Source organism: Suricata suricatta, chromosome 4, assembly GCF_006229205.1.
Source record: "Suricata suricatta isolate VVHF042 chromosome 4, meerkat_22Aug2017_6uvM2_HiC, whole genome shotgun sequence".
NCBI classification, from domain to species: Eukaryota; Metazoa; Chordata; class Mammalia; order Carnivora; family Herpestidae; genus Suricata; species Suricata suricatta.
Window position 1 is genome coordinate 158789418 of NC_043703.1, and position 25285 is coordinate 158814702.

A 25285-nucleotide genomic window follows, 5' to 3' on the forward strand; every position below is an offset into this window, starting at 1 on the left:
GAAGGGGGGACAGGAGATCCGAAGGGGGACAGGAGATCACGCACCCCCACAGAGTGTTGTGTGTGAGAGAGAGAATGAGCACACGTGGCAGAAGGGCGGAGAGGGAGCGGGGACAGGAGATCCGAAGTGGGGGACAGGAGATCCGAAGGGGGCTCTGTGCGGAGAGCGGTGAGCCCGACGTGCAGCTTCAACGCACGCATTGGAGCCAAAGTCGGTGCTGAACCCCTGAGCCGCGCAGGCACCCTTGACGTTGTACATTCTGATGGGCCTTGGGACTCCGGCTGCCTGGCTTCCTCACCACGATCGCCCTGCACACCCATGTGTTCCTTTTTAAAAAAAATTATGATCCTAAGTTTAATGACGACAAAGGACGTCAGGGTGTTTAAGGATGAGTCGCCTCGGACCGCTCCGTGCTCCCCTCTGCGTGGCTGCCGCCCGGCACCAGGACAGCAAGGGCGGACCGTGTCCGCGGACGCCCCAGCACCTGGGGGCCCAGCCAGAGGCCGTCCCTGCGGCCTTCAGGGCCTTGTGACGTGACCGTGGTGTGACACTTGAGCCGTCCCGTCTGCTCTCCCTCTGCAGTGACAGGAACAGTCCTTGCTGTAAAAACTGTCAGTTCGAGACCGCCCAGAAGAAGTGCCAGGAGGCTATTAATGCTACGTGCAAAGGCGTGTCTTACTGCACAGGTATGTCCCCGGGGTGCTCTCGGGACGCTGCTGGGGGCGGGGGGAGGGGGGCACGCGTGTTCAGATGGAAACCTCCCCCCGGAAGCCTCACGAGCGCTGTTCCAGTCCTGCGCCTTAGTTTGAGATACGCTTGTCACCGGTCTATGTGACACCCGTTCCGTTGTCTTGTTTTTCGTTACTTCCCTGTCATTTCCCTCATCCCAGTGTCCCCTTCCTCTTCCGGGCAGTGTCCTAATGTGTTTCACGTTTCCCTGGTTGTGTGTATTTCCTTGAAGGATTGTGTAGTGTTACTCTCTGTATATGTGTGTTTTCCATGTGCCAGAATGACAGTCTACTTCTACTTTAGATCATTTTTGAAGCTCAGCGCCATGTTCTTAATGATCTCTGTGTGCTGTCCTTGTCTACATGTCCGGATCCGTGTTTGTGCGTAGTTCGTTGTGGGCTCCTGCTGAGTTCGCTTGTACGATTTAGCGTATTTTACTCGTCTGTTCACCAAGTGATGGCTTGGACTGCTTTCACCCTCTGGGTCCTGCACAGAGGACACAGCGGACATCGTCCCCCGTCTTCCGGGTGCTGCAGGAGTGTCCTGGGCGCGCATGCAGGAGCGGAGCTGCTTGTCACAGAAGGCGGCAGCGCGTGGGGCTGCGGGACAGTGGTCCTGGGGCGCCGGTGCCGCTAGTGGTGCGCCAGGCTTCCTGCGTCCTGGTGTCCTTGCCGGCCCTCCGTGTCGTCCGTGTGACTTGTGTTTTGCCAGGCTGATGAGTGTAGAGTGATCTCTGCTCCCTGTGGGCATGTTTCTGGAACATTTCCTTGAATCTGTCAGCCATTCCGGTGTTTCCTTTTGTGAAGAGTCAGCTCGTTTATTGGGTCCAATTTTTTTTTTTCAATGTAGGCTCCATACCCCGGGCGGGGCTTGAACTTACCATTCTGAGATCAAGCGTCCCATGCTTTACTGCCTAAACCAGCCAGGCACCCCTGTTTGCGTCCATTATTTTTTTCAAAAAAAAATTTTTTTTAATGTTTTATTTTTGATACAGAGAGAACCAGAGCATTCGTCCATTTTTAAAAGTTGGATTTTATGTCTTTTCTCTATTGTGGATTGAAGGAATTCTTGTGTAATAATTTGAGCGGTTTAAACTTGTATATGCCTTCGTCCTGTCTGTTGTCCTTGGAACACTTTTTTTCCCCCAAGTATATTTATTTTTGAGAGAGCATGCACAGGAGTGGAGGAGGGGCAGAGAGAGGGGGGGACACAGGATCCAAAGCAGGCTCCACACTGACAGCAGAGAGCCCAATATGGGGCTCGAACTCTTGAACCATGGGACCATGACCCTCGCTGAAATCGGATGCTCAACTGACTGCGCCACCCAGGTGCCCCTCTTGGAACACAACTTGAAACTTAATAGTCAGATCTCACTGTTGTGGGGCGTGTGTATTTTATTGAATTGTGGACAGTTACAAAGTTATTTTCCACACTGTTTTCTTAGGTTCATAATTTTACCTTTTAAATTTAGGACTTGAATCCACCTCGAGCTAATCTGTAAGCTGCCTATATTGACTCTGCATATTTTCTCAGTTCCGTCAGTTCCTTAAAAATTTTCAAAACTGTTTTTTAGGTACATAAGTGGGACATGCTCTCTACATACTTTCATGATCCGCTCGTCCTATACCTGGCCTGTAATACTTCTTTTTGGCCCTGGTGATTTTTTTTGACCTTCATGTTTTACTTGATACTCAGTTTTATTTTTCTCACTTTCTGTGTTGTTTGGTTGGTTGGTTTTCATAATCGCTTTATTGAGATACGGTGAGCATCCCATGCTGTTGACTCATTAAAGTGTACAGGTCAGTGGTTTATAATGTGTTCGCGTCTGTGCAGCCACCACGCTCGGTGTTCGGACACTGTCATCACCTCAAAAGGAAACGTGTCTCCTCTAGCTGTCACCGAACCTCCTCACCCCCCAGGCCACAGCCTGTCTCTATGTATTTGCCTGTTCTGGATGTTTCGTGTAAGGGGAACCCTACAGTGTGTGGCTTTTTGCATCTGTCTTTCGTTCAGAATCACGTTTCCGAGATTCGCCCACGACGTGGCCCGTATCCGCACGTGGGGGCCCCGGATGCAGAATCCCACCGGCTCTTCTAGGGTGGGCCACGTTCTGTTTCCTTCTTTCATCACTTGACGGACTTTCGGATTCTTTTCACTTTCTGGCTCTCGAGAATCATATGCTGTGAACATCTGCACGCACTCTTGTGTGGACGTACGTGTCTCCTTCCCCTGAGTGTGCCCGGGGGCGGGACCGCCAGGTCACGTGGCCACTGTCCGACCGTCCGAGGAGCTGCCAGGCTGATGTCCGCGCGGCTGTGCCGGGTCCGTGCCCCCAGCCCCCAGCAGCTCCGCGGGTTTCTCTTTGTCCCCACCATCACCAGCGCTGGTTGGCTTTTTGATTATCACCATTCTGGTGGAGTTTTGTCTCATTTCTGTTTTTCTTTGGACTTGTAAATGTGCATTTTATCAGACGGCACCCGTGATTCTCACATTCTGAGATCTGTCAGCCTGACAGCCGTTTGCTACATGTTAGCAGCCAAAATGTCCCAGTCAAGCTTTACGTAAACATTTTCTAGCTGTGCTCAGTGTTTGTCTGTATTATAATAAAGCAGATTCAGAAAAATGGTTGAAATAAGCATAAGCAGAACAATTTGGAAAAATTGGTTCACTCTTATCAAGTAGCCTTCTGTTCCCTTGACGCCTGCTGTGCGCGAGCTCGTGGTGGGGGCCGCGTCCGCCGCACCCGCGGTCCCTCAGGAGGGCGGTTCTCAGGCCCTCCCGGGGCCACCACCCGGGCAGCTCTCTGTTCCCCCTGCTGGTTCTGCCGCGCCCGCAGGTGAGAGCCCAGTGACATTGGTGACGCCGGGCTTTTCATGATTTTCCTCTGGGTCTGATGCTCTGAGAGCCGTCTTTTGAGAACGGTGTTCGACAGCTCTTCATGGAGCAGTTTTTACGTGTCTGTTCAGGGCGGCGGCGTGTACTGACGACATGGTGACAGTGCCGAGTGTGCCCCTTCACTGCTCACTGCCCTTCTCTGCAGCCTGCGCTCCGCAGCAAGTCTGTCACGCGCCTGTCCTGTTGACGCTGAATGTCTGGCGCCCGTAAAGGTCCTGGGGGACCACAGGCTGGCGTGCGGCGTCTGAGTTAGACTGTGGTAAACACGGGGCACTTAACGAAAGAGGGCAGATTCCTTTGCATTTGCTGTCACTGCCGCGCAGACTTGGTGGCCGGTCCCATCCCTCAGCTGGAAGGCCAGGCCTCCGGCTCTGTCACCGTCATGTCGTTCTCACGCAGTTTTTCTCCTGTTGTGCTTGTGCTGCTCACTTTCCGGAAAGAGTCCCTCATTCTGTCCTCCCGCTGGAGTTCATCATCCTTCGGCGGCTTTTCCTTTGTCCTTAAGGATCATGGATTCATTTAAGAGATTTGCAAAGTCCTTATGATGTGATAGGAATTGGATGTAAATTGATTCACTAAGAGGTTTGGTCCTCGCTCTCCTGGAGCCTCTCATTGTGTGAGGGGAGCAGAGAGCACAGCGTCGCACCGATGAACTGCGCACAGTGTGCGCTTGAAGGACAGAAGTCGCTGGAGTAGCCGTGGAGCACAGTGGGGGGGAGAGCGGGACCACCCGGAGCTCCGAGGGAGGGCTGTGAGCCAGATCTGAAGGGGGAGGAACCAGCCCTTCCCTCAAGGTGGAAACAAGGGCGTTCCAGGTGGAAGGAACAGCGTTCGTTGAGGTTCCGTGGTGAGAGACCTTGGAGCGGTGAAGAACTCGAAGGCGGCTGTCACGTGGCCACTGTCGCCGGGCTGGTGAGGTCGGAGGGGCCTGGCCGGCCGCCTCTGTGAGCCTAGGACGGCTGCATGTTGGTTCGGTAGCGCGTAGATGTGTGTGTGTGTATAGATATTTAAGTTCTCTGTTTTGAGAGAGACCGAGAGACCGTGAGCAGGGGAGGTCAGAGAGACAGAATCCCAGGCAGGCTCTGCTGGCAGCCTGGACGCGGGGCTTGATCCCACAAACCGGAGATTGTGACCTGAGCTGAAACCGAGAGTTGGCCGCTTCGCTGACTGAGCCACCCAGGCAACACTGTGTACGTTCTTTTCTATGTCGTTCTGTTTCACGATAAAATGGTAAAAGGGGCGCCTGGGTGGCTCAGGTGGTGAAGTGTGTGACTGGCTCAGGTCATGATCTCATGGTTTGTGGGTTCGAGCGCCAAATCGGGCTCTGTGCTGACCACATGGAACTTGCTTCAGATCCTGTTTCCTTTTTTCTCTGCCCCTCCCCCGTGCACACACATGCTTTTTCTCTTTCAAAAATAAACATTTTAAGTAAAAGCAAAATGTAAACTGGTGGCTAAGGGGAGGCCGGGGAGACCGAGTGCAGACATTTGGGAGCACGGAGACTCACACCGCGCGGTGCGTGGTACCCAGCGAGGCACTCAGCGCTCTTCAACCCGTGGGTCGCTTTTTACTTTGTGAGGCACGGTGCTGGCTGTGAGGATTCCAGGGCCTGCCCCATAGGACCGGTGTCGTGTGACCCCCAGTGACCTGTGTGTGCATTGTGTGTTTCCAGGGAACAGCAGCGAGTGCCCCCCTCCTGGGAACGCCGCCGACGACACAGTGTGCTTGGATCTTGGCAGGTGTAAAGACGGGAAGTGCGTCCCCTTCTGTGAGCGAGAGCAGCGGCTGGAGTCCTGTGCCTGTAACGGTGAGTGCTCGTCCGTGCTGCGTCCTGTCCGCCAGGCTCTGTCCCTCCCCGCGGGGGCCCGGCAGGACTGGCTGCTCACTCTGGCCAGGACAGAGTCAGGGGGGTGCTCGGGGTGGCCCGCGGGACGGAGCTCGCTGGATTCGGGTCCGCACCCACACCTTGTCTGTGAGAACAGCCCCGGCGCTCCATCTTCCTTCTTGCGATGTTTTCAGACCATGCGGTGGCGTAGGCTTAGGGGTGAGGTGGGAGGGAGGGTAGGGGGAGGTCTGTCCTCACCGTGCACGCGCGCACACACATGCACACGCACGCGTGCACACATCATATGCCTGCGCGCACGCTGTCTGTGCGTCTGCGTCTCACGGGCAGTGAACCGTGGTGCCTTCGAGACTTCGGCCAGGGGGCTGGTTCCGGAGCCGGTCCGTCCGTCAGGATGTGCGTCAACAGGGCCGGGCCCGCTGCCCGCTGCCCGGTGTCTGGGGCCGGGGCCTCGCTCAGCGATGCTTGGTGACGCCCTGCTGGCCTCTCAAGACGCATGTCCTCAGGCTCCCACCTTCTGATTTGGAACTCCTGGGTCTGCGAAGGGCCTGAGGGACAGACTGGGCTCCAGCCTCCCCACCCTGCCTCGCCCCAGGGGAGCTCTGTTGCTTTCAGAACCACCCAGAAGTGAAAACCACCAGGCTCCCTACAGCAGAGTAAGTGGTTCTGGGTGGAATGAGAGGTAGATGAGGAAGGGAACGCACAGTAGACATCACGTGATTTATCACGTGCGGCAGGAGGCTTGAGGGCGTGCAGCGTGCTTGAGGAAGTGTGCCCGGAAATGACTGAGGAGGGAGGGTGATGAGGAGGCTTTCCTTTGCCCTTGGAAGTGGGTTTGCTAGTTCTGTTCTAGTCGGTCTCGCTCCTCCTCAGCTCACGTACATGCGGAGCGCCTCCGCGTCGCGGACTGGCCCGGGTCACACTTGCTGGGCACCTCTGTTGTGTGTGCCACGTGGCTTATGTGGGGGCCTTATTTCCATCACCCCTGGGCCGTGCTCAGGTCCACGGCGGGTCACTCACATCTGCACGGGGCCGCTCTGTCGCCGCTCTGTGGGCTTCTCGCTGGAGCCTTGCCTGTCCCGGTAGAACTTGAAACTGAGAGGCCACGGACTGAAATCAGCAGTGTCCTAAGAATGCTGGGATGAAGGGAAACATTTAGCGTCATGACGGACTTGAAGTAGACTAATTTGGCTTTTAATCCGTTCAAGAAAGGGAAACTCTTCGGTGTAAACTAATTGTTCTTATCCTGCGGCCTGAGGACCAGGGACCGTGAACTCGGAGTTACTCTTCGGGGCTGATCTTTTCCTGTTGAAATGAAAAATAAGTGCAGTGCCTTCCCTTCGGGAGTAGGGCGGGGGAGAGGACCGAGGCGGGAGTGCCCTGCCCCTGACCGAGCTCCCCCGGTCCCCGGTTCTGTTTCAGAGACTGACAACTCGTGCAAGGTGTGCTGCCGGGACCCCTCGGGCCGGTGCGTGCCCTACGTGGACGCCGAGCAAAAGAACTTATTCTTGAGGAAAGGAAAGCCCTGCACGGTGGGATTTTGTGACATGAACGTGAGTATTTCCTTCTGCACAGCTGCTTCTGTGACGGCCAGGCGGGCAGTGTTTCCTGTGGCAGAGACTTGCTCTTGCAGACGGGAGGCGTGGCTGCCCGCTCTCCCCCCTGCCCCCTGCCCGCTCTCCCGTGTCTGGGGAAGGAGGCGGCGGACCGCTCCCCGGAAACCCGCACACACTCTCCCCACAGCTGGAGCCCTGAGTCCAGAGGCTGGGTGGGACCTTGGGGGGCCTTTTTGGTAAAGTTGATTGGTTTTAGGCAGTTAACGTTAATTACTTGGTTTTCTCCACTAATTGTAAAACTGACTAAGATTGAGAAAATACAAGTTTTGATCCTGAAGCAGGTGCTGATGAACAGGAAAGACGAAGAGGTGGCCCCACTCGCCTGCCTCGGGCCCTTTCATTCTCCACAGAAGCAGACGTGATTCTCGCGGGGTCACAGGACAGGACTGGGGGGCGGAGGCAGGCCCCTCCGGGCGGCTCTGTGTGCTCGGTCGAGCCTGCCGGACGCCCATCTTAAACAGAATTGGTTTTCTCGACTTTTGCAATTCCAAATTCACTTACAAAAATGGACTGATTGTGGAAATGCCAGGGACCAGTGTACGCTGCGTTCTTGGGTCCTCACTTGCCCTCTGTCAACAAATGGGTCTCCTGCGTGTTTGATTTAATAAAGCCCTTTTCGTGTCCATTATTTTTAGAAAGCCATGTGGCTTCTAGATGCGGCACTTTCACGGGTAACACTGTGTGTGCTCCGTCCCCAGGGCAAATGTGAGAAACGGGTCCAGGACGTCATCGAGCGGTTCTGGGACTTCATCGACCAGCTGAGCATCAACACTTTCGGTAGGTGATTTCCCTGGGCGGTCCGTGTGGAGCGGAGCGGATTTCCGTTCTAATGATGGCACTAGAAAAGGCAGTTTCAGAATAGGCTCTAGTCTGGCAACTAGATGGATGCATAGCTTTTGTTATTACTACTGTTGTTATTTTAAGTGTTGATTTTTGAGGGGCGCCTGGGTGGCTCAGTCAGCTAAGCTGCTGACTTCGGCTCAGGTCATGATCTCACAGTCCATGGGTTTGAGCCCCTCATTGGGCTCTGTGCTGGCAGCTCAGAGCCTGGAGCCTGCTTCGGATTCTGTGTCTCCCTCTCTCTCTCTCTCTCTAACCCTCGCCCGCTCACACTCTGTCTCTTTCTCTCAAAAATAAATACTAAAAAAATTTTTAAAGTTGATTTTGAAAGAGCGCATGCAAATGAGGGAGGGACAGAAAGAGAAAGGGAGAGAGAGAGAATCCCAACCGACCCCTGGTCAGTGCAGAGCCTCCCGTGGAGCTCTGCCTCAAACTGTGAGATCGTGACCTGAGCCAAAATCAGGAGTTGGTCACTTAACCAACTGAGCCACCCAGGTGCCCGCTCAAAGCTTTTGTTCTGAAACAACTCTGTCAGCTGAGATAAAGCGGACTCGTAGGTCTCCCCCTGTGTAGTGTGGATGCCGGTCAGACAAGGAAAGTTAAATATTGGCTTCCTTCTTTCCTAAAAATGAACACATGACCACATAAGCATGATCCAGCGCTTTCGGTTATAAATCTCCATCGTGTTTGATGTAAGCATCATTTACTTTATAAGTGGGCCTCAGATTTTGCCGAAGGAGCAGTGTGTTCTGTCCTGCAGGGATCATCATTTCTAGTCACAAAACCCAGAAAGCACCAGCTTTGTCGTGGGTGGCGTCATTACGGAGCAGCAGTCTCCCGAGTCCCTCACGCTGTCACTCAGGGCTGCGCTGAGCGTCCTGCGGCGTGGTCTGTCCCGCTCACAAGTGTGCAGGGCGGACACTTCCCAGCAGTACCTGAGCAACGTCTGTGCCGTTTGACACGATCACGTGTGAAGAGTTCTTGACCAGGATGTTCTCTGTTTGGAATCGTTCACAGGGAAGTTTTTAGCGGACAACATCGTAGGTTCCGTCCTGGTTTTCTCCCTGATATTTTGGATCCCTTTCAGCATTCTTGTCCATTGTGTGGTAAGTCACCAACTTCAGGTAACAAAACCCTTATTATAGTTTTGAGCAATTCCAACCTTATAACTTTTGGAAAAGGTAAAATTGTTCTCAGGATTCGATGTGATGTTTCCAATGACAGCGTTTTGGTGTTATTCCCTAGGAAAGTTTATTCTGTGAGAATTTTAGCTAATACTTTTTTAAAAGACTATTAGCTTTAAAAAAAGAATTATGCTTTCTGTGTGTGATGTGTGTTGTCACGTGTCAGGTGAGGAGTGTTACACGCCTGAGCCCAGGAGACCGTGTAACTGGATTTGTGCAGCACGTCTGAGCGAAGCCTCGAAACGAGCATTTCTGGCTTTGTCTGGGGTCCCACAGACGCCGGCCTTAGCGCTCGGGGCGCCCAGTCCTCCCCCCTGATCCGGGAGCAAGGCTTACTCGCGTTCACAGTGACTGACACTGACCAGATGAATTGGGCTTTCTCTAGTGAACGCCACGTGATTGATAAACTTTTCTTACAAACGCACTCACCTTGCTTCTGTGGGAAAGTGAGGACTTGTCTGCTGTGGAAATGGGAACCCTCCCCCTGCCCCAGCTTCGGACTGCTGCTCTGGGACACGGCCTGTGTAGCGCCCCCTCATGTGAGCACCTGGCAGTTTCCAGCCCAGCTACTCTCATGAGTCTTTGCTGCCTCTGCTTCCTTTCCTGTCTGGCTGGCACAGCTCGGCCTGCTGGGGGGCGGGGGCGGAGCTGCGCTCTAGCAAAGCAGTGGGAAGGGCGACGTGGGTGACGCTTTGACCACGAGTGCCCGCTCTGGCTGCGGCTTCCCCGAGCGGCCCGCCTCCCGCACGCCCCCGGAAGCTCTGGTTGTGGACCGAGGCCTGGCCCGCCGCTCTGGAGCAGAGCCGCTGGATGGCGGTGCCCCGTCCCTGCCCGCCGAACGCGCGGGGGCAGCTGCGCCGGAAGCCAGGCCTAGGTTTTCGGGCTTGGCCTCCCAGCTCGCCCGTTACCGGGTTCAGGCCGGGCCGGGGCCTCATGCAGGAAGCATGAGAGGGGCCTGAGGCCCAGTGCCGCTGAGAATTCGGGCCACGGTAACTCCGGGAAAGGTTCAGAAATGTGTGAGGCCTGGCCAGGACGTTTTGAGGCTGGTGCCAGGGGCACTGTGCACAGCACCCTCTGACCCCGCAGCTGCCCCCGCCGGCAGCACTGCCCTGGCATCCCCAGGGGTGGGCACGGAGCTGACCCCTCAACATGTGGGGCGAGGCTTTTGGGGGAAATCGCTCATAAAGATTGCGCTGAAACATCCCTGGGCTGTTTCCTAGTTAACACAAAACACCGATCGCTCCAAGGGAAGGAAACACGTCAGGCTGGTGGCCGAACTCCTCGAGTTTATGGAAGAAATTCTCTCTCGTCTGCTGGACTTGCTGCCACCTCCCACGCTCCCGTTCAGAGTGAGGTCACCGAGGAGGAGCCCGAAGGGAAAAGCGTGTAACGGAATTGTTCATTTTCCTTCCAGGATAAAAAGCTGGATAAGCAGTACGAGTCGCTGTCCCTGTTCCATCCCAGCGTGAGTGCCACGTGAGGGGAGGTCACGTGCGGGTGCGCGGAGAGCCACCAGAGCCTCCTGGGAAGGATGCGGTGGTGGGGATGGAGACTTAGACACGAGGCTGCCCCGCCCCCGCCCGGGGGTAGCGTCTCCAGGGGCCAGCTGTCCTGGGATCCGCACAGGACAGGATTATTTGCAAGTTCTCTTTTGGGTCCTTAGATGGCAAGTTGTCGGGAATGCGGAAGGTGAGGGCGTCCCGCCTTGTGCTTCCCTTAGTGCAGGGATCACGGTCCCCATAGCGTGTGGCCACCTGGGGTGGGGGGGGGAGGTTGCAGATCTAGGACCCAGATCTGACTTTGACTCCGTTTTCTTTGCAGAACGTGGAGATGCTGAGCAGCATGGACTCGGCCTCGGTTCGCATCATCAAGCCCTTCCCTGCGCCCCAGACCCCCGGGCGCCCGCAGCCCCCGCCGCCCGCCCCCGCGGCCCCCAAGCTGGACCCGCAGCGCATGGACACGATCCAGGAGGACCCCAGCACGGACTCGCACGCCGACGAGGACGGCTTCGAGAAGGACCCCTTCCCGAACAGCAGCGCAGCCGCCAAGTCCTTCGAGGACCTCACGGGCCGGACCGTCACGAGGAGTGAGAAGGCCTCGTCCTTCAAGCTGCAGCGCCAGAAGCGTGTGGGCAGCAAGGAGACAGAGTGCTAGGCGGGCCTCCCGCGTGCCGCCCTTCCGGACCTTGGCCTTGAAGTCCCCGCATCTGTGTGGTGAGGATTCGGGGGACAGGTGACCTCACAGCAGACGCGGCCGGGTGTTCCGCTCCCTCACACAATAAATACCGCTCATGCGCAGGCCCGTGCCCTTTGGAACAGGGAAGGGGAGTCGAGCTTGTTTTGAGGCTTTCAGATTTTTTTTTTTGGGTTTTTAAAATATCCTTCAACCTGTGGTGCAGAAGCAGAAAATACAGCTGGATTAGGTTACAAATATTTACGTTTTTGTAAATTAACTTTTTTATCGATACCAGCACCGGGGGAGGACAGGCTCGGTTGTGTATCTACACCGGACCGATCCGAGGGGGCACTGAGCAGTCCCTCCTGAGGGCGCCCGGAACCCAGAGGTCCTCTGCCGTCAGGGGAGGACCCAGGAGACGGACACCGAGTTCTCTGTGGTTTCCAAGGCGTCCTCCGGAGCGTTCTTCCTCAAGCTGGATGCGAGCTAGATGCGGTGATCGCCACCTTCACCTTCTAGGGCCGGCGCTTTCTAGAATTAAACAATCTTGCTTACAAATAGTAGCTGACTTGAATTAGAGTCCTGCGCACTGTTTAAGGTCCCAGCTTGCTGGGCAGTTTTTGTTCCTAAATGTCTAACACGGTGCCGTGCTGGGAAAGCGCTCGCCCTTCTCGAAGTCTGAGCTGCTGCGCCGGGAGGCACGTGAGCTGCTTTTCCCCCGAGAACAGGGGGTTCGGGCAGCCCTGGGGCTGGGCAGGCGGGGACGCGGCCCCTCAGCCCTGGCGCTTTCTCCCCCCACGGCTGATCCTTAGACCCGTCGTGGTGCCCTGCGGTCTGCTTCCGGAAGGTCTGCGTTTACTGTGTGAAGGATAAACTCATCAAACTGAATTGACTGCCTTACGATTACAGTGGGGGGAAGCTCTGAGCGAGAGGACGTGTGACCTGAGGGCCATTAAGCACACCTGTGACTCAGCTTTTCTCCTGAGGCCGTTTGGTGTGCAGCTGCCTGTTACACTAATACTTGAACTCCTACCTTGTGGTGTTTGCTGTCTTCTAACCAGTCGTGACACATTACACTTTTGGAATCTGACTAGGTGAGTGGGTGTCTGTGTGTGAGTGAACAGTTCCCACCTCAGTGTAAGAAAATCGTTTTTTATAAAATGGACTTTTTAAACAATTTGTCTTCACCTTGTTTCCATTGATAGAATTCTGCAGAACACAACACACGTAGGTCGAAAGCTTTCCTAAAGTCTAATGCTTTTTTATTAATGCTGCTGGCAGATGGTGTTTTTTATTCCCACGTCATGAGCAAAAGTCTGATCACTGATCTTGGGATGTTTGTCACAGGGCGGGTCTCCCGGGGCTAGTGGTCCCCGTCCCCCAGCAGACTGAGCTCGGGCTGGGCCTCTGCCACGTCCCGCCAGCCCGGGAGCAGCAGGGGCAGCGGGGAGGCCTTCTTCTCTATCAGCGGCCAGAGGTGGGAGAACAAAAACTCATTTCCCGCCGGGGACAAGTGCAGCCCGTCTGACAGAAACGCCGAGAAGTCCTGCAGGGGAGACAGTGTGGATGAATGGGGGGGGGGGGGGGCAGGTCACCAGGCGGAAGAGGCGGCTGAACGAGCAGACGAGGTACATCCGCGTGAATGACGCGAACATACTCGTCGTTAAAGGAGCCCAGGGCCCAGGGCACCACGCTGTCCCGACCCCCTGGTCTAGGTATTAAGTAAACGGGTGGATTATTGGGTGGAAAGAACTGGAACCATCCAGCCCAGAAGAGTAATGCTCGGTGTTCATGGCCCCCGGGAGCCGCTCCTCCTGGCTGAGCGGTGTTGGCTCCGCTGCCCCCCCCCCCCCCCCCCCCCCCTCGCTGCCGTCTTAGAGCAGGTCTCAGGAACGGCCACCTGCCGCAGCTCTGGGGATGCATGGCAGCTGCTCGCACGACGGTGTGCCAACCTTGAGCGACAGCACCACCCCAAACTCCTCAGAAGCCGGGACTCCGGCTGTGTGGCTGCTGCTCCAGACCTGGGAGGCCCAGTCACGGTTTTGGAGGGAGGGAGAGGCACACAGGGCAGTTTTGTGGGGAACCGCCGCGCTGCGGGGGTCCTGCGGCCTGGAGCGCACCAGGAGCGCTTTGCTTTAAACAGAGCAGCCAGGACGGCACAGCACAAAACACCAAGTCGAGCGAAGGCCACGTCCTGCTGAAATGCATGCTTTCTCCTCTTACCGCCTTTACCCCTCCTGCCCCCCCCCCCCAAAGGACTTGCTCTGAAGGCCGTTTACTTCCTTCTGTTATGGCTACCGGGGGAGGGGTGTCCTGGGGCCTCTGTGCCTCTTCCCCCCACCCCAGCCCTTCGGTCTCACCGCGGAAAGGGGGAGGCCCCGACGGGACCGAGGAAGCCCCGTACCGGGCCGGCCTTCTGCATCAGGCTCCACAGGTCCAGCACGTCGGTCCCACATTCCCGGGCCACTTGCAGGCAGGCGCCCGCGTACTCACCCACGACCGAGTTCAGGCGATTGAGTTTGCAGCCTGTCGGGAGAAAGTGCAGGTGGCGAGTGGCCCTCGGATCTTAGGCACGTACTCAGACGCGACCTGGGTCAGACACGGAGTTGGGGAGTGGGAGGGCGGTCCCCCCGTGTGCTATCACGGGGACGCGGGAATGAGCCGCCGGGGGTTGCCACAGAGGCAGGACAGCCCGCGGCAGCCATCAACCTGGCTGGAGCACAGGCCGGAGTGAAGGGGATGGGGGCTGAGGGCGAGGAAGGGGGGACGGGACCGCCGAGTTCTCGCGCGGAACGTGAGGCCGCTGCGCTACAGCGGAAAGACCGTCGGGTTTAGGCAGAGAAGAGCAACGTCCACTCTGAGCCGGCCACTGCGGTTTCCCCACTCCGTCCCGAAAGGGGACTCGCGTGGTTCTGTGACCCGCAGTCTGAGAGGCAGACGTGGCTGTGCCTCGCACACCTCTGCTCATGCAGGCTTGGCCGGCACACACTCACTCCCTCCCGAGTGACCTGGACCCTGATGCAAGGCAGACGCCCAGGAGAGAGGCTCCCTGGGGACCGGGCTTGGCGCTCTGGAGCCAACGACCAGGAGAGCCGCCCCCCCCCCCCCCCCCCAGGACAGCGGGCCTGGCCCCGTCCTCCCCGTCCGTCCTCCTCCTCCTCTGAGTAAACTGGCCCCAATGCTCTCCTCCAGGGCCATCCCTGGACCTTCTAGCCTGCGCTCCGGTATCTTCAGCAGACTGTCCGGGCCCCGTCATCCCAGGGCCGCCAGTGTCTGTACACGGCTGTCTCCTCCCCTACACGACATGCAGGACCCAGGTTCTAGGCACTTCTGCATCCTGAGCACCCAGCCAGGCCCTGACTTAGCACGAAAGTACAAGGACGAACAGTTCCAGGGGCAGGGAGCCGCGGGCACACAAGGGGGCTCCGGCCCAGGGGCCGAGGACGCACCCGCGCCTGTTTTGGGGACGGAGAGATCTCGTCGAAGCCTGTAGCGACGCCGCATGGAGAAGGGACCCCGAGGCAGCGGCTGCACGTGTGCCCTCGGGGGAGCCTCGCCGCCACCAGGCCAGGCCGCCTCGTGCACAGGGACAGCCACGGCTTCTCCGGCCACAGCTCGCCGAGAACCCATCGGCAGCTCTGCTGGTTTTGCTTAGTCTGGTGGCAGCCACCAAGCGCCCGAGGACCCCGCGCCCACTCACCTTGCGCGAGGCACTCCCGCTCCCAGGCCGCCTCGCAGAGCGGGGGCGGCGTGATGAGGACGATCCTGTGCTCCGGGACGTCCACGGACTGCAGGTAGCGCACCATGCTCTTCAGGTTCGCCGCATACTCGTCCAGGGGGACGTGCTGCTTGGGGTTCTCATCTGTGTGGGGGGAACGCGGACACTTCGGCCCCAAATGCACGTGCGTTGTAAGGGACAAGACGGACCCGGGATGTCGCCGGGGTGGGGCAGACCGCAGAGGCTGAGGCCCCCTCCTCGGGTGCCCAACAGCTTCCTCATCGCCAGCCCCCCGCCTGGGACAGACGCTCGGCTCCCCTGTACGCCGGTCTCCTCCCCGGTGAGCGAGGACCTCCCCTGGCCTCCCTCCCAGGGTGGCCTGGAAATTGGCCAGCGGGTGCAGCACGGCAGGGGGGCCGCCACCCCGGAAGCAGCGCACGCACAGCTGCCCGAGGCTGGGGCTGTCGGGTGAGCGTCTGACGCGCGATTTCAGCTCAGGTCACGACCTCACCGGTTTGTGAGTTCGAGCCCCGAACTGGCTCTGCGCGGACAGCCTGGGACAGTGTCTCTCTCAAAATAAACAAAAAAGTCAGCTGTTGCTTCTACTTCTATCACAGCTGCAAAGGAGGTTTTGTTTTTCTTTTAGAGAGCATGCGCGTCCGCAGGGGAGAAGGGCAGAGGGAGAGAGAACGGTAAGCAGATTCCAGGCTCAGGATGGGGCCCAATGCAGCCTCGACCCCACGACCCTGGGATCGTGCATGACCTGAACGGAAATCAAGAGTCAGGCGCTCAACCGACTGAGCCCCCCCCCGCCCCCCGGGAGCCCCAAGGATTATTTCTAAATGGGCTCGTGCAGGGGACTCACTGCAGACATTTTACAGACCACGTGTAAGTGTAATCACAGGAGCTGAATAACCTCTCATGACGCCACCAGAAAGCCACTGTTGGCACCTGGAGGTACTTCATTCTAGTCCTTTCCCTGTTGATACTACACGTAACGTACTAGCCTAGGATCACACTGAAGATCGAGAGCCATACGGTTCTTTTCCTCACCTAACGTTGAATTTTGGGCATTTCTGTGTCTGCCAACACCGTGTATTTGCCGGTGAGCACGCCAGTGCCCTGTGCTTCTTCTGTCAGAGACTCCGTTCACCGGAGCGTCTGCGCACGCGCCGGGCCGCGTTACCGAGCGTTTTCTGGGGCTGGATTTCTAGGTGAGGGCAGTCCTTGGATGCCCGCTGTCAAGTATCTTTCTAGAAGGATCACAAGTCTCCCCCGTGGCCGTGGAAGAGGAGGCCCGCCTCACCCCACACGCAGCAGCCCTAAGAATCTGCTCCCAAAACACTTTCCAACTTGAGCCTTTATAGTTTTGACACGATCTCATTTCATAAACTTACTTTTTGCCTTGTGATTTCCTCCATTGCTTTTATGCTTAGGAAGTGTTTCTCTTTGTCCTAATTTTGGTGAAAATACACCATTTTTGGAGTTCCCTTCCTTACAGTTTTTGGCGTCTGCTAGCAAGTGAAGATCTGACTCTTGCTAACAGCGAGCCCACGGGCCCGCCGGCACCCGGGGTCCCTACAACGTCTCTCTCGAGGCGCGAGCAGCCCCGCTGCCCTGCAGCCCCCCTTAGCCGTCCCCGCGGTGGGGCCACGAACGGCACCTCCTGGAAGCGGACTTTCCAGAAGCCAGGCTGACTTTCCCCTTCACGCCAGGCCACGGGCCCTTCTCGCGACGGCGGGAGGGAGAGCAAGCCTGCCCCAGCCGGTCTCCCAAAGGCAGGGCCGCCCCCAGCTGCCCCGTCACACGACCCAGGCGACGGGGCTGGCCCTCCACTGCTGATTCCACCAACTACCGAGGAAAACCTGAAATCCAGCACTGCACCAGTGGGCTCGAGAAAACATTTTCAGGGCGACTGGGGGGCTCAGGTCAGGATCTCATGGCTCGTGGGTTCAAGCCCTGCGTCGGGCTCTGTGCTGACAGCTCGGAACCTGGAGCTGCTTCAGATTCTGTGTCTCCCCCACTCTCTGCCCCTCCCCCGCTCAGCTCTCTATGTCTCTCTCTCCTTCTCTCAAGAGTAAGCACATTAAAAAAAAACCCTCACATTTTCAAGTGTTTGAGATCAGGTCTGCCAACAACCCAGGCAGGTAGAAAACCAGTCGGGAATAAAATGCACTGACATTACAGTCAGAAGAAAAATGCTTAATAAACTCTGGGAACTCATTATGAATTTGGCAAAACTCATTACAAGTTTTCTCTCCCAAAAATCTATTGGGAGAGAAGTACACAGTTGAAAAAAAGAGACCAGCTGTTTTTAGGTCAGCGCAGGCTAAAAACGAACCAGGAAAACACGAAAATGCCTTTACCTTTCAGCGCACTGTCATTGGCACCGAAGAAAATGGTCACTGCTATCGGGCTGTCCAAACCGGTCCCTTTCTTGATTAATCGTGGAAGGATGATTTTGGCCCATCTGGTATTGTAACCTGAAAATCCACGATTCAGAACATCACATTTTCTGAAATGAAGAATTTTTGAAGATGAATTCCACAATTCCACGAGGAACAGTTTCCAGCTCCCTGCAGCAAACCGACGGTGAGAGTGTGCCCTCCCTCCGGCTGGGGCTCCGCTGGGGGCTCTGATGGGCCCCGCTTTTCTTAAGCTTAAGTCTATACCCGACATGGGGCTCGAACCCACAACTCCGAGGTCACGAGTCACATGTTCTTCTGAGCAAACAAGCCTTCGTCAACAGGATACAGGTAAGCAGACAAGAGGGTTATGGATAACTTTGAGCAATGGGGCTCTCATTTTGTCTGCAGACTCGCTGACTCACGCGTGGGCGGGGACGTCCTCCTAACGGAGCTTACAGCCGGCCGGTCTCAATCTGAGCATCTTCAGTAGAGTCACCAACAAGTCGGAGCTCAAGGGTGACAGTGCTTTGGGTAATTTGGGATGTATATGGAATATTTTTGAGACTTTTACAGAGTATTTTTTAAGAGGCATTTCAGGTCTGCAGCAAAACGGAAAGGAACACAGCGTCTGCACACACCCCTCCCCCTCGGGCACAGCCTCTCGGACAACCAACAGCCCTGCGGTTCACATTTGTGACGCGTGACAAATGTACACTGACATGTCACTGTCAGCACCCGATGGCTTTGATTCAATCATTTCAATAAATTTATTATTTAAGCACCTGTGCTCCCGGGATATGTTCACAGACGCCTCAGGTTGTTCATAATACAAAGTTTTAAAAAATAACAAATCTTGGGGCGCCAGGGTGGCTCATCGGTTGAGTTCGTGGGTTCGAGCCCCGCGTCGGGCTCTGTGCTGACGGCTCAGCACCTGGAGCCTGTTTCTGATTCTGTGTGCTCCTCTCTCTGCCCCTGCCCTGCTCACGATCTCTCTCTCAAAAACAAATAAATGTTAAAAAAATTTTTAAAAAAATCTCAGCATTCAGTTCATGGTTGGCACATCCATGTGGCTGACTGGTGTAGTTCACATTCACATACAGGCAGCTAAGCGAGTCCTGCGGGGACAAGACCAGGCGGCAGACGCCAAGCAGCCACGGGAGGGACTCTGTGTTGACCCTACTCTCAAAGCTCTTAACATTTCTAAGTCTCGGGGAAACAACAAAAAGTTCAGCTACATTTATTTCTGTGACTCTTGGTGTTTCGAATGCGGAATGACTACAAAGAGCTGACTAGCCACTCTAAAGACTCACTTTAAAACAGAATACTCTAGAATCTCGACAAGAGGAGTCCGTTTTCCGTCCCCGCAGTGGTACAGTCGCTGTGACCCGCCTGAGGCTGGGTGAGGTGGCAGTCCAGCACGGAGGGCTGGCATCGGAGTGGCCAGTGCCCGGATCTCACCGCCCTCGACGAACAGATCGGGCCTCGGCCACTCAATTCCTCTGAGCTTCAGGCTCCCCAATAGTGAGAGAGGAATCTAACACCTAACCTGCAGGCAGTGCGAAAATTAGAAGGGAGTAGCCAGACACAAAGGTGCTCCATGAATGGCGGCCACTGTAGACTGAGTAAAAGATCATCATCAGGAGGCTGTGAGCCAGGGAGAAGAGACAAGGGAGGCCCGGGGTGAAACTGGGAGGGCTCCCTTCGGAAAGGGGAGGGATGTCCGAATTCCTCTGGATTGAAAATCAGAATCAGTGGTGCCCAACTTATTTAAAAGGCTATAGAAACTGGAAAATTATGAAAGGTTTTTAGTTAAATTCATGGCTAATAAGTATTTAAGTTCAAATGAAGAAGAAAGAAGAATTAATCGAAAGAGACGCGCTTGGGTGGCTTAGTCAGTTAAATGTCCGACTTTGGCTCAGGTCACGATCTCACAGTGTGGGTTCGAGTCCCGCGTCGGGCTGTGCTTTCAGCCTGGAGCCTGGGGCCTGCTTTCGATTCTCTTTCGCAGGTGCATGTACTCTCAAAAATAAATATATAAAAAAAACAAACCCTGGAAAAGGTCAATCCCTCAAACCAAGTATCTTTGTTTAAAGAAATACGGAGATATAACTGATGAAAATGTATCAGTAAGTTTTTTTTTTTTTAAATTTTTCATTCTGGCTTCGCTCCCACCTGCTCCCATCCTCTGAGGAAAGGCTGTATCAGTAAGTTTTAAAAGGATTTAAAAATTTAAGAATTGTTAAAATGATGTTATAATAAGTATACAAGATCTTATTTAAAGCAAAAACTTAAAAGATATCACTATGGAATGCAATATACTTTAGTAAAAACAATTTGTTTAATGTTTATTTTGAGAGCGTGCACACGAGAGAGCAGGGGAAGCGCAGAGAGAGGGGGAGAGAGAACCCCAAGCAGGCTCCATGTTATTAGTGCGGAGCCTGACTTGGGGTTCAATCCCAATAAGCACGAGCTTGTGACCTGAGCCGAAATCAAGAGTCAGACATTTACGTGACTGAGCCCCCCAGGACAGAGTTTGGATCTGGCACCCTGTTTCAGTGACATGCCTCTGAATTTTCAAGCCTGGAAACTGGGTTACACTAAACACTGAATGAGAACACCTGAAACCAACAGAACACTGTGTCACTTCTACTTTGGGAAAAAAACCCGTGAGTCAGTCCAGGGCCGCGCGGATGGCCGAGGCACACATTAGGAGCCCAGATCTGCAAATAACTCGCCCCAAGTGGTAACACAGCTAAAGATGGAAACGTCCATCAGAGGGGCAGCTGTTTGGTGTGGCACAGAAAGAGGTCGGTTCTGGTGCTAAAACGAGTGACAGCAGGTGCCGCCTCCGATGCCAGGCTTTAGGACCGCTGCCCCCGGTCTCTCCCCTCATCGCCCAGTGGAAGAACGTGGGCCTAGGACGCCAGGGCCAGCGTCCCCTCCCCCTGGGCCCTGGCGCTCTGCATGGGGAGTGTGGCCAGGAGAGGCAGGCCTTCCGAGTGGGGGGAGCCCGACGGGGGAAGAGTTCACGGCGGGGGGGGGGGGGCCTTTGCGGGGTGGGCCAGCAGCGGCTCGGCTTTGGGCCCCAACGGGATGCTTCTCAGGAGTTCGAGACTGGAGGCGCAGCAGACCACCCCCCCGCTGCACCCTGGCCCTGTGACTGCTCAATTCTGAAAACCACTAGCTTCTAACTCCGCGGTCTTCGCGCAGGCGTGTCTGCAAGCGGTCAGTTCTGGAAGGATGTCAGCACTAAGACCATCAGCCTGTGCCAAAACATTTGTGTGGGTAATGCATTTGAAACACCTTGTTTTCCAGGCCACTTGAATCATTATTTAGCTTTTCAGAAAAGGCTAATAGGCCAATTAAACAGTTATTGAATCATTCAACATAAAAGCTGTTTACTGAGCACTTCCAAATGCCAGGCACCTGAGCAAGCACACATTGCTGTTTCCAGGCTCCCAGCATGGGAGCCTGCAGCCTCCTCATCCGCGGGCTCAGGACCTCCGCTCAGGGAGCCTGGCCACCTGCCACTTCTTAGCTGTGTGGCTTTGTTATTTAACTTCTCCTCCTTAGTCTTCTCAGCTATAAAAATGGGTCGGTGACCAATGCACTCTGTTTACAGGTAGTTATGAAGATTAAATTAAGCCAATGCACACAAAGCAGTTTTTGGCACCTAATAAGCATTCAATAAGACTTGGCTATTGTAACCCACCCATTTTACAGAAGAGAAAACTGAGGAATTAAGTCTAAATAGGGAAAGCATTTGGGAACAGAAAAGCTAGGTCAATTATTTCTAGTGTGGGTATAAAAAAGTGCAGAAAGTGAAAACATTTTAAAACACATTTCACATTTGGAAATAAAACATCTTCTTGGTGTATTAATTATACTAGTAAAGAAAATTATCAAGTACTGATAAGCTGGAAGTATATCTAGCTTATTTCTTCTAAAGGAGGAGAAGATAAAACTGATCAGTTTACGGATACTCTAAATGCTTGGTTTACTGTTTTTAATATGGAAAATATTTCTAAATATTTCTTAACCTCCTGTATCGGGGAAGTGTTTCCCTTGTGATGCCTTCCTTAGCATGTGCTTTCATCAAGCCTGGCAAATAAAATCCCCAAATCATCACTAATTCTGATATATCTGATAAAGAGAATTTGGGAGACAAAAACCTCTATCCAAAAATGACTCTAACTTTGGTTTATGAATAGATTTTTCTTTTCAGTCGAACTCCTTACCATTCACTTAAATCATATCTCCTAGAGCAGCTGAAAAAGAACTGGTCTTCAGAGAATGAAAACTATTTGTTTGAACCCAAACCTGATATATTTTCCACAACTTTTAGGGTTTGATTTCACAGCAGGCAAAACTTCACGGTGCCTCGAGTTCAAGCCCCGCATCAGGCTCTGTGCTGACGGCTCAGAGCCTGGAGCCTGCTTCCAGTTCAGTGCCTCCCTCTCTCTCTCTCTCAAAATGAACAAACATTACAAAAAAATTTTTTTTTAAATAAGCCCGAAGTATCCACCTAGAAACTATTCTCACCTGACCAGCTTGTCAGCCAGCGATGCTCCCCATCCACCCTGCTGGAAAGAAAACTGAAAGAAAGAAGAAAAAAAAAAAAGCCCATTAGTCCTTATCGGTGTAACTAGCACATCTGAGTAAGGGACATTTTGGGCAGCAACTCCTTTGGTTTTCCCTGGCCGCTCCCAGACTTTCTGGCCTTCATCCCTTGCTTTGCTCAGAGGTCATGTTTGGGATGACTGCAGCTAAGGGTCAGCAGCATCAGGAAAGGAGCGGGGCGTTTCCCTCCCTATGGACTGGATTTGAGCCAGTCACCTGTGTTTTACTGAGACCTAGAGTCCTTTTTATTTAGGAAACCTACTTAAGTTTATGTGTAAGAGATACAATCAACTGTACCTTCAGTTAGGACATCAAGTCCATGCTGCCCTACATTTCCATAATTGAAAGAATAAGGAAGTTAATTACGGAACTCAGAGGGTGAGCCTTTTTAAAATACACTTTCCAGAAGTTTGGAAAGCCCTTACTGCCCTACGTGCCTAAAAATGTGATCACTCATTGGCACATGCACAGAGTTGGTTTAGGAAGTCATGTTTTAAGAGGACAAAACAAAACACCACGGGAGTACTTTTTTAAAGTGTACTTCTTCCCTGAAGCAGAACCTATATTCTCCCCTAATGGGAGCTGAAATGATCTTGGGTGAAAAGGTGGTGTACTGCGTTATTCTCGGCGATATTTTATTCAAGTTCAACATGTTCCACCAGAGAAGCAGACGTGAACCGGCTCCAGGCAGTCTCTGCAGGAACTCGCCGTGCAAAACGGCAGCAGGTGATTCAGCCGCCACCGCGCGCTCGCAGGTGCGGCACAGGTGGAGCTCCGCGCGGGGCAGCGCAGCCCGAGCCGGGAGCCACTTCAGGAGGTTTCGTGGAAAACCTCACGGCCCCGCCTCAACTCCTACCGGGGCTCCCGATTCTCCCCAGAACACTGACAAAGAGCAGTGAACTCTGCCTTTGTCACTCCCAGGGCGTGGCCCGGACCAGTCGCTCCACTTCCCCGCCCTTGACCTCATCTGGAGGGCAGGCTACGAGGGACGGGCGTGCAAGTACTGCGCCACCCACACCGTTACCCCGAAGCCAGAAACAACTGGTGACGGGAACCTCGGCCACCCGGTTCCGAAGCGGCGCTGGAGGCGGTTAGGGCACGACGACCGTGACGTCGCTGCCGGAGGCTGCAGGCGTTCCCGAGCAGATCCCGCCTCGGGGGCGCTCAGGCTTCGGGGCAGCCCGTATTGTGGGGACACGGGGTGCAGGGAGGCGGCCTCGACAACCGCGGGACAGGCGAGAGGATGGGGACCCGGGAAGCTGCCAGGCCGGCGCTCTCGGCGGGGGCGTCGCCCAGAAGGCCCGACCGTGGACGCCCCTGGGACCCGGCCACGTGAGGGCCAAGCGGCGGTACCTGGGTGATGGAATCTCCGAAGAGCAACACCCGAGGCCAGAACACAGACCTCGCCGCCTCGCACAGCGCCATATTACCCGCCGGCGGTAGGGCGGGGCCAGGCCGGATATCCGGGCGGGGCGGGCCCACGCCGGGAGGAGGGGGGGGGGGACGGAGGCGCCTGCGCAGTTCGCCGCCCTCCGTTTCCCGGTCGGGATGTCAGCCAGCCACACCCCTGGGTCCTGGAGCTGGAGTCCTTTGGCGACCCACTGGTCATTTTTAAGATATGCGGTAGCCGTTGCCCCTGGGAACGCTCCTTTTTGTCTGTTTACCAAAACTCGGCCTCGTGCCTTTACTCCTGTGCCTTCGTTCCTGCCAGGTCTTTCGGGCGCGGGGCGTGGGCCGCCGGCCCTCGGGGAGCTCGGCCAGTCTCCCGGAGAGGCAGCCCCCCGCCCCGCCCGGGAGGGGCCGCCTGGCCTCGGGTTTCCGCAGCCGGCAGGCGTGCGCCTTCCTCCCCGGTGCTCATCCGTCACACAACCATTCCTGGTACATAAACGCTCCCAACCATCATCGAGGTTTTGACCTCAGAAACTCAGGGCATTTGCTAAAGATAGGAAGGCGGATTATTTACTGGTGAAGATGGGGAGAGAAATTAGGAAAGGTGGGGGCCCGTGTAAGGACGCAGGTCTGAATCAAACTGACTCCGTGGTAGGCTTCAAGTTTCCCCTCTGACCTTGGAGGCTTAGGTGTCGGTTTCTCAGAATCATTAGATAATAAAAGGGCACACATTGCCCAAGGCAGGAGGGACCACCCTTGTAACACCCAATCAGGAAAGGCCAGCGAACACCCTTAACATTTCTAAGGGCGGGCCTAGAGATAGAAGCTAAGGCTAGTTACACCTACGTGATGGTCCTGGGTCCACTCTAATTGGTCCCGCCAAAAGTAACACTCTGGACAATGTGTATGGTTAAAGTTACTGCCAATAATGTTATGTGAAAATGATTGGGTCATGGTACCTGTGTCACAATTTCCTGTAACCCCCCCATCCCAAACCCCTAAAGGTCCTACCCCACCTTTGTTCGGGGCTCTCAGCACGGATCCACTGCGCTGATGAAGTCTGCTAGCCTGAGTTTAGGCCCGGCCAGCCTAAGCCCATAATAAAGCCCTTTGCTTTTGCATGTGTGACTCGGTCTCCCCGGCGGTCTCTGGTTTTGGGGGACGATATTGAAATATTGGGCATAACACCCGCAGCCAGGGAGCGGGGTGAAGGGTGGAAGGATGTCAAATTACCAAAAGGTAGAGTGTTTGCTAAATTCACAAAACCAGATTCTTGTTGAGGGCAGGCCAGGGGCATAAGGACGCAGGTGCGGGTGAGGAGTGCGAGCAGATACCCGCGTGCACAGACCTAGGGTGGGTGTTTTCACTCAACCAACTCTGCGGGCGTCTTGCCACGACTGGTCTGAAGGAGCCATGGATGGAAAACTCACAGGAGCTCGACGCATTTTCTCGGGCTCCTTGCCACCACAGCCGTGCCATAAGTGTGACTCATCCCCTCCCGGCCCCCAACCCCCGGATAACAAAACGAGCCAGAATAGTGTTTGGAAACAACGGAGCTTAAGCTGAAAACCAGGAGGGCAGAGGAAGCGGTGCGCCGCCGGAAGGCAGACACACCCGAGCGCCTTGGTGGCGTCGTCTTAATATTAAGCGTCCAGACTCTTGAGTTTGGCTCAAGGTTTGTGAGTTCGATCCGCTCATCAGGCTCTGCACTGATGGCACAGAGCTTGCTCCGGGTTCTGGCTCCCTCTCTCCGCCCCTCCCCAGCTGTGCTCTCACTCTCTTTTTCAAAACAAATAAATAACCTTAAAGAAGAAAAAGCAGACATACCTCGGTGCCTCGGGGACGGAGGGTCAGCCGGGAGAAAGGCT

The 25285-nt window shown here is 55.1% G+C and overlaps 2 protein-coding genes and 1 long non-coding RNA gene across 10 annotated transcripts in view; 2 read left to right on the forward strand and 1 right to left on the reverse strand.

Moving 5' to 3' along the window:
* ADAM17 (ADAM metallopeptidase domain 17) overlaps positions 1 to 12459 on the forward strand; it is a 51870-nt gene extending 39411 nt beyond the window's left edge. For all 4 annotated transcript variants that reach the window (XM_029938324.1, XM_029938322.1, XM_029938323.1 and 1 more), the window contains 7 exons: positions 583 to 686; positions 5297 to 5431; positions 6890 to 7020; positions 7782 to 7860; positions 8941 to 9029; positions 10522 to 10572; positions 10929 to 12459. In XM_029938324.1, coding sequence (XP_029794184.1) covers positions 583 to 686; positions 5297 to 5431; positions 6890 to 7020; positions 7782 to 7860; positions 8941 to 9029; positions 10522 to 10572; positions 10929 to 11261 — 922 coding nt within the window. In that variant the 3' untranslated portion in view covers positions 11262 to 12459. The remainder of the gene's footprint in view (positions 1 to 582; positions 687 to 5296; positions 5432 to 6889; positions 7021 to 7781; positions 7861 to 8940; positions 9030 to 10521; positions 10573 to 10928) is intronic.
* On the reverse strand, positions 10377 to 23490 carry IAH1 (isoamyl acetate hydrolyzing esterase 1 (putative)). Of its 5 annotated transcripts, none has more exons than XM_029938326.1 (6): positions 23382 to 23490; positions 21951 to 22003; positions 17367 to 17515; positions 14983 to 15144; positions 13687 to 13808; positions 10377 to 12828 (listed from the first exon to the last, which is right to left on the reverse strand). In XM_029938326.1, exons 1-6 carry the CDS (start codon positions 23451 to 23453, stop codon positions 12646 to 12648), a joined length of 741 nt encoding a protein of 246 aa, XP_029794186.1. In that variant the 5' UTR covers positions 23454 to 23490; the 3' UTR covers positions 10377 to 12645. The 5 variants fall into 5 exon arrangements, with proteins under 5 accessions (XP_029794186.1, XP_029794190.1, XP_029794189.1 ...); XM_029938330.1 differs by having other exon boundaries at positions 17367 to 17483; positions 23382 to 23489; XM_029938329.1 differs by lacking the exon at positions 23382 to 23490 and adding an exon at positions 23084 to 23347 and having other exon boundaries at positions 17367 to 17483.
* Positions 17040 to 18189, forward strand: LOC115290341. The gene is made up of 2 exons (XR_003908057.1): positions 17040 to 17592; positions 17817 to 18189. It is a non-coding gene; the product is annotated as an uncharacterized LOC115290341 (long non-coding RNA).
* Positions 23491 to 25285: the final 1795 nt, after the last annotated feature.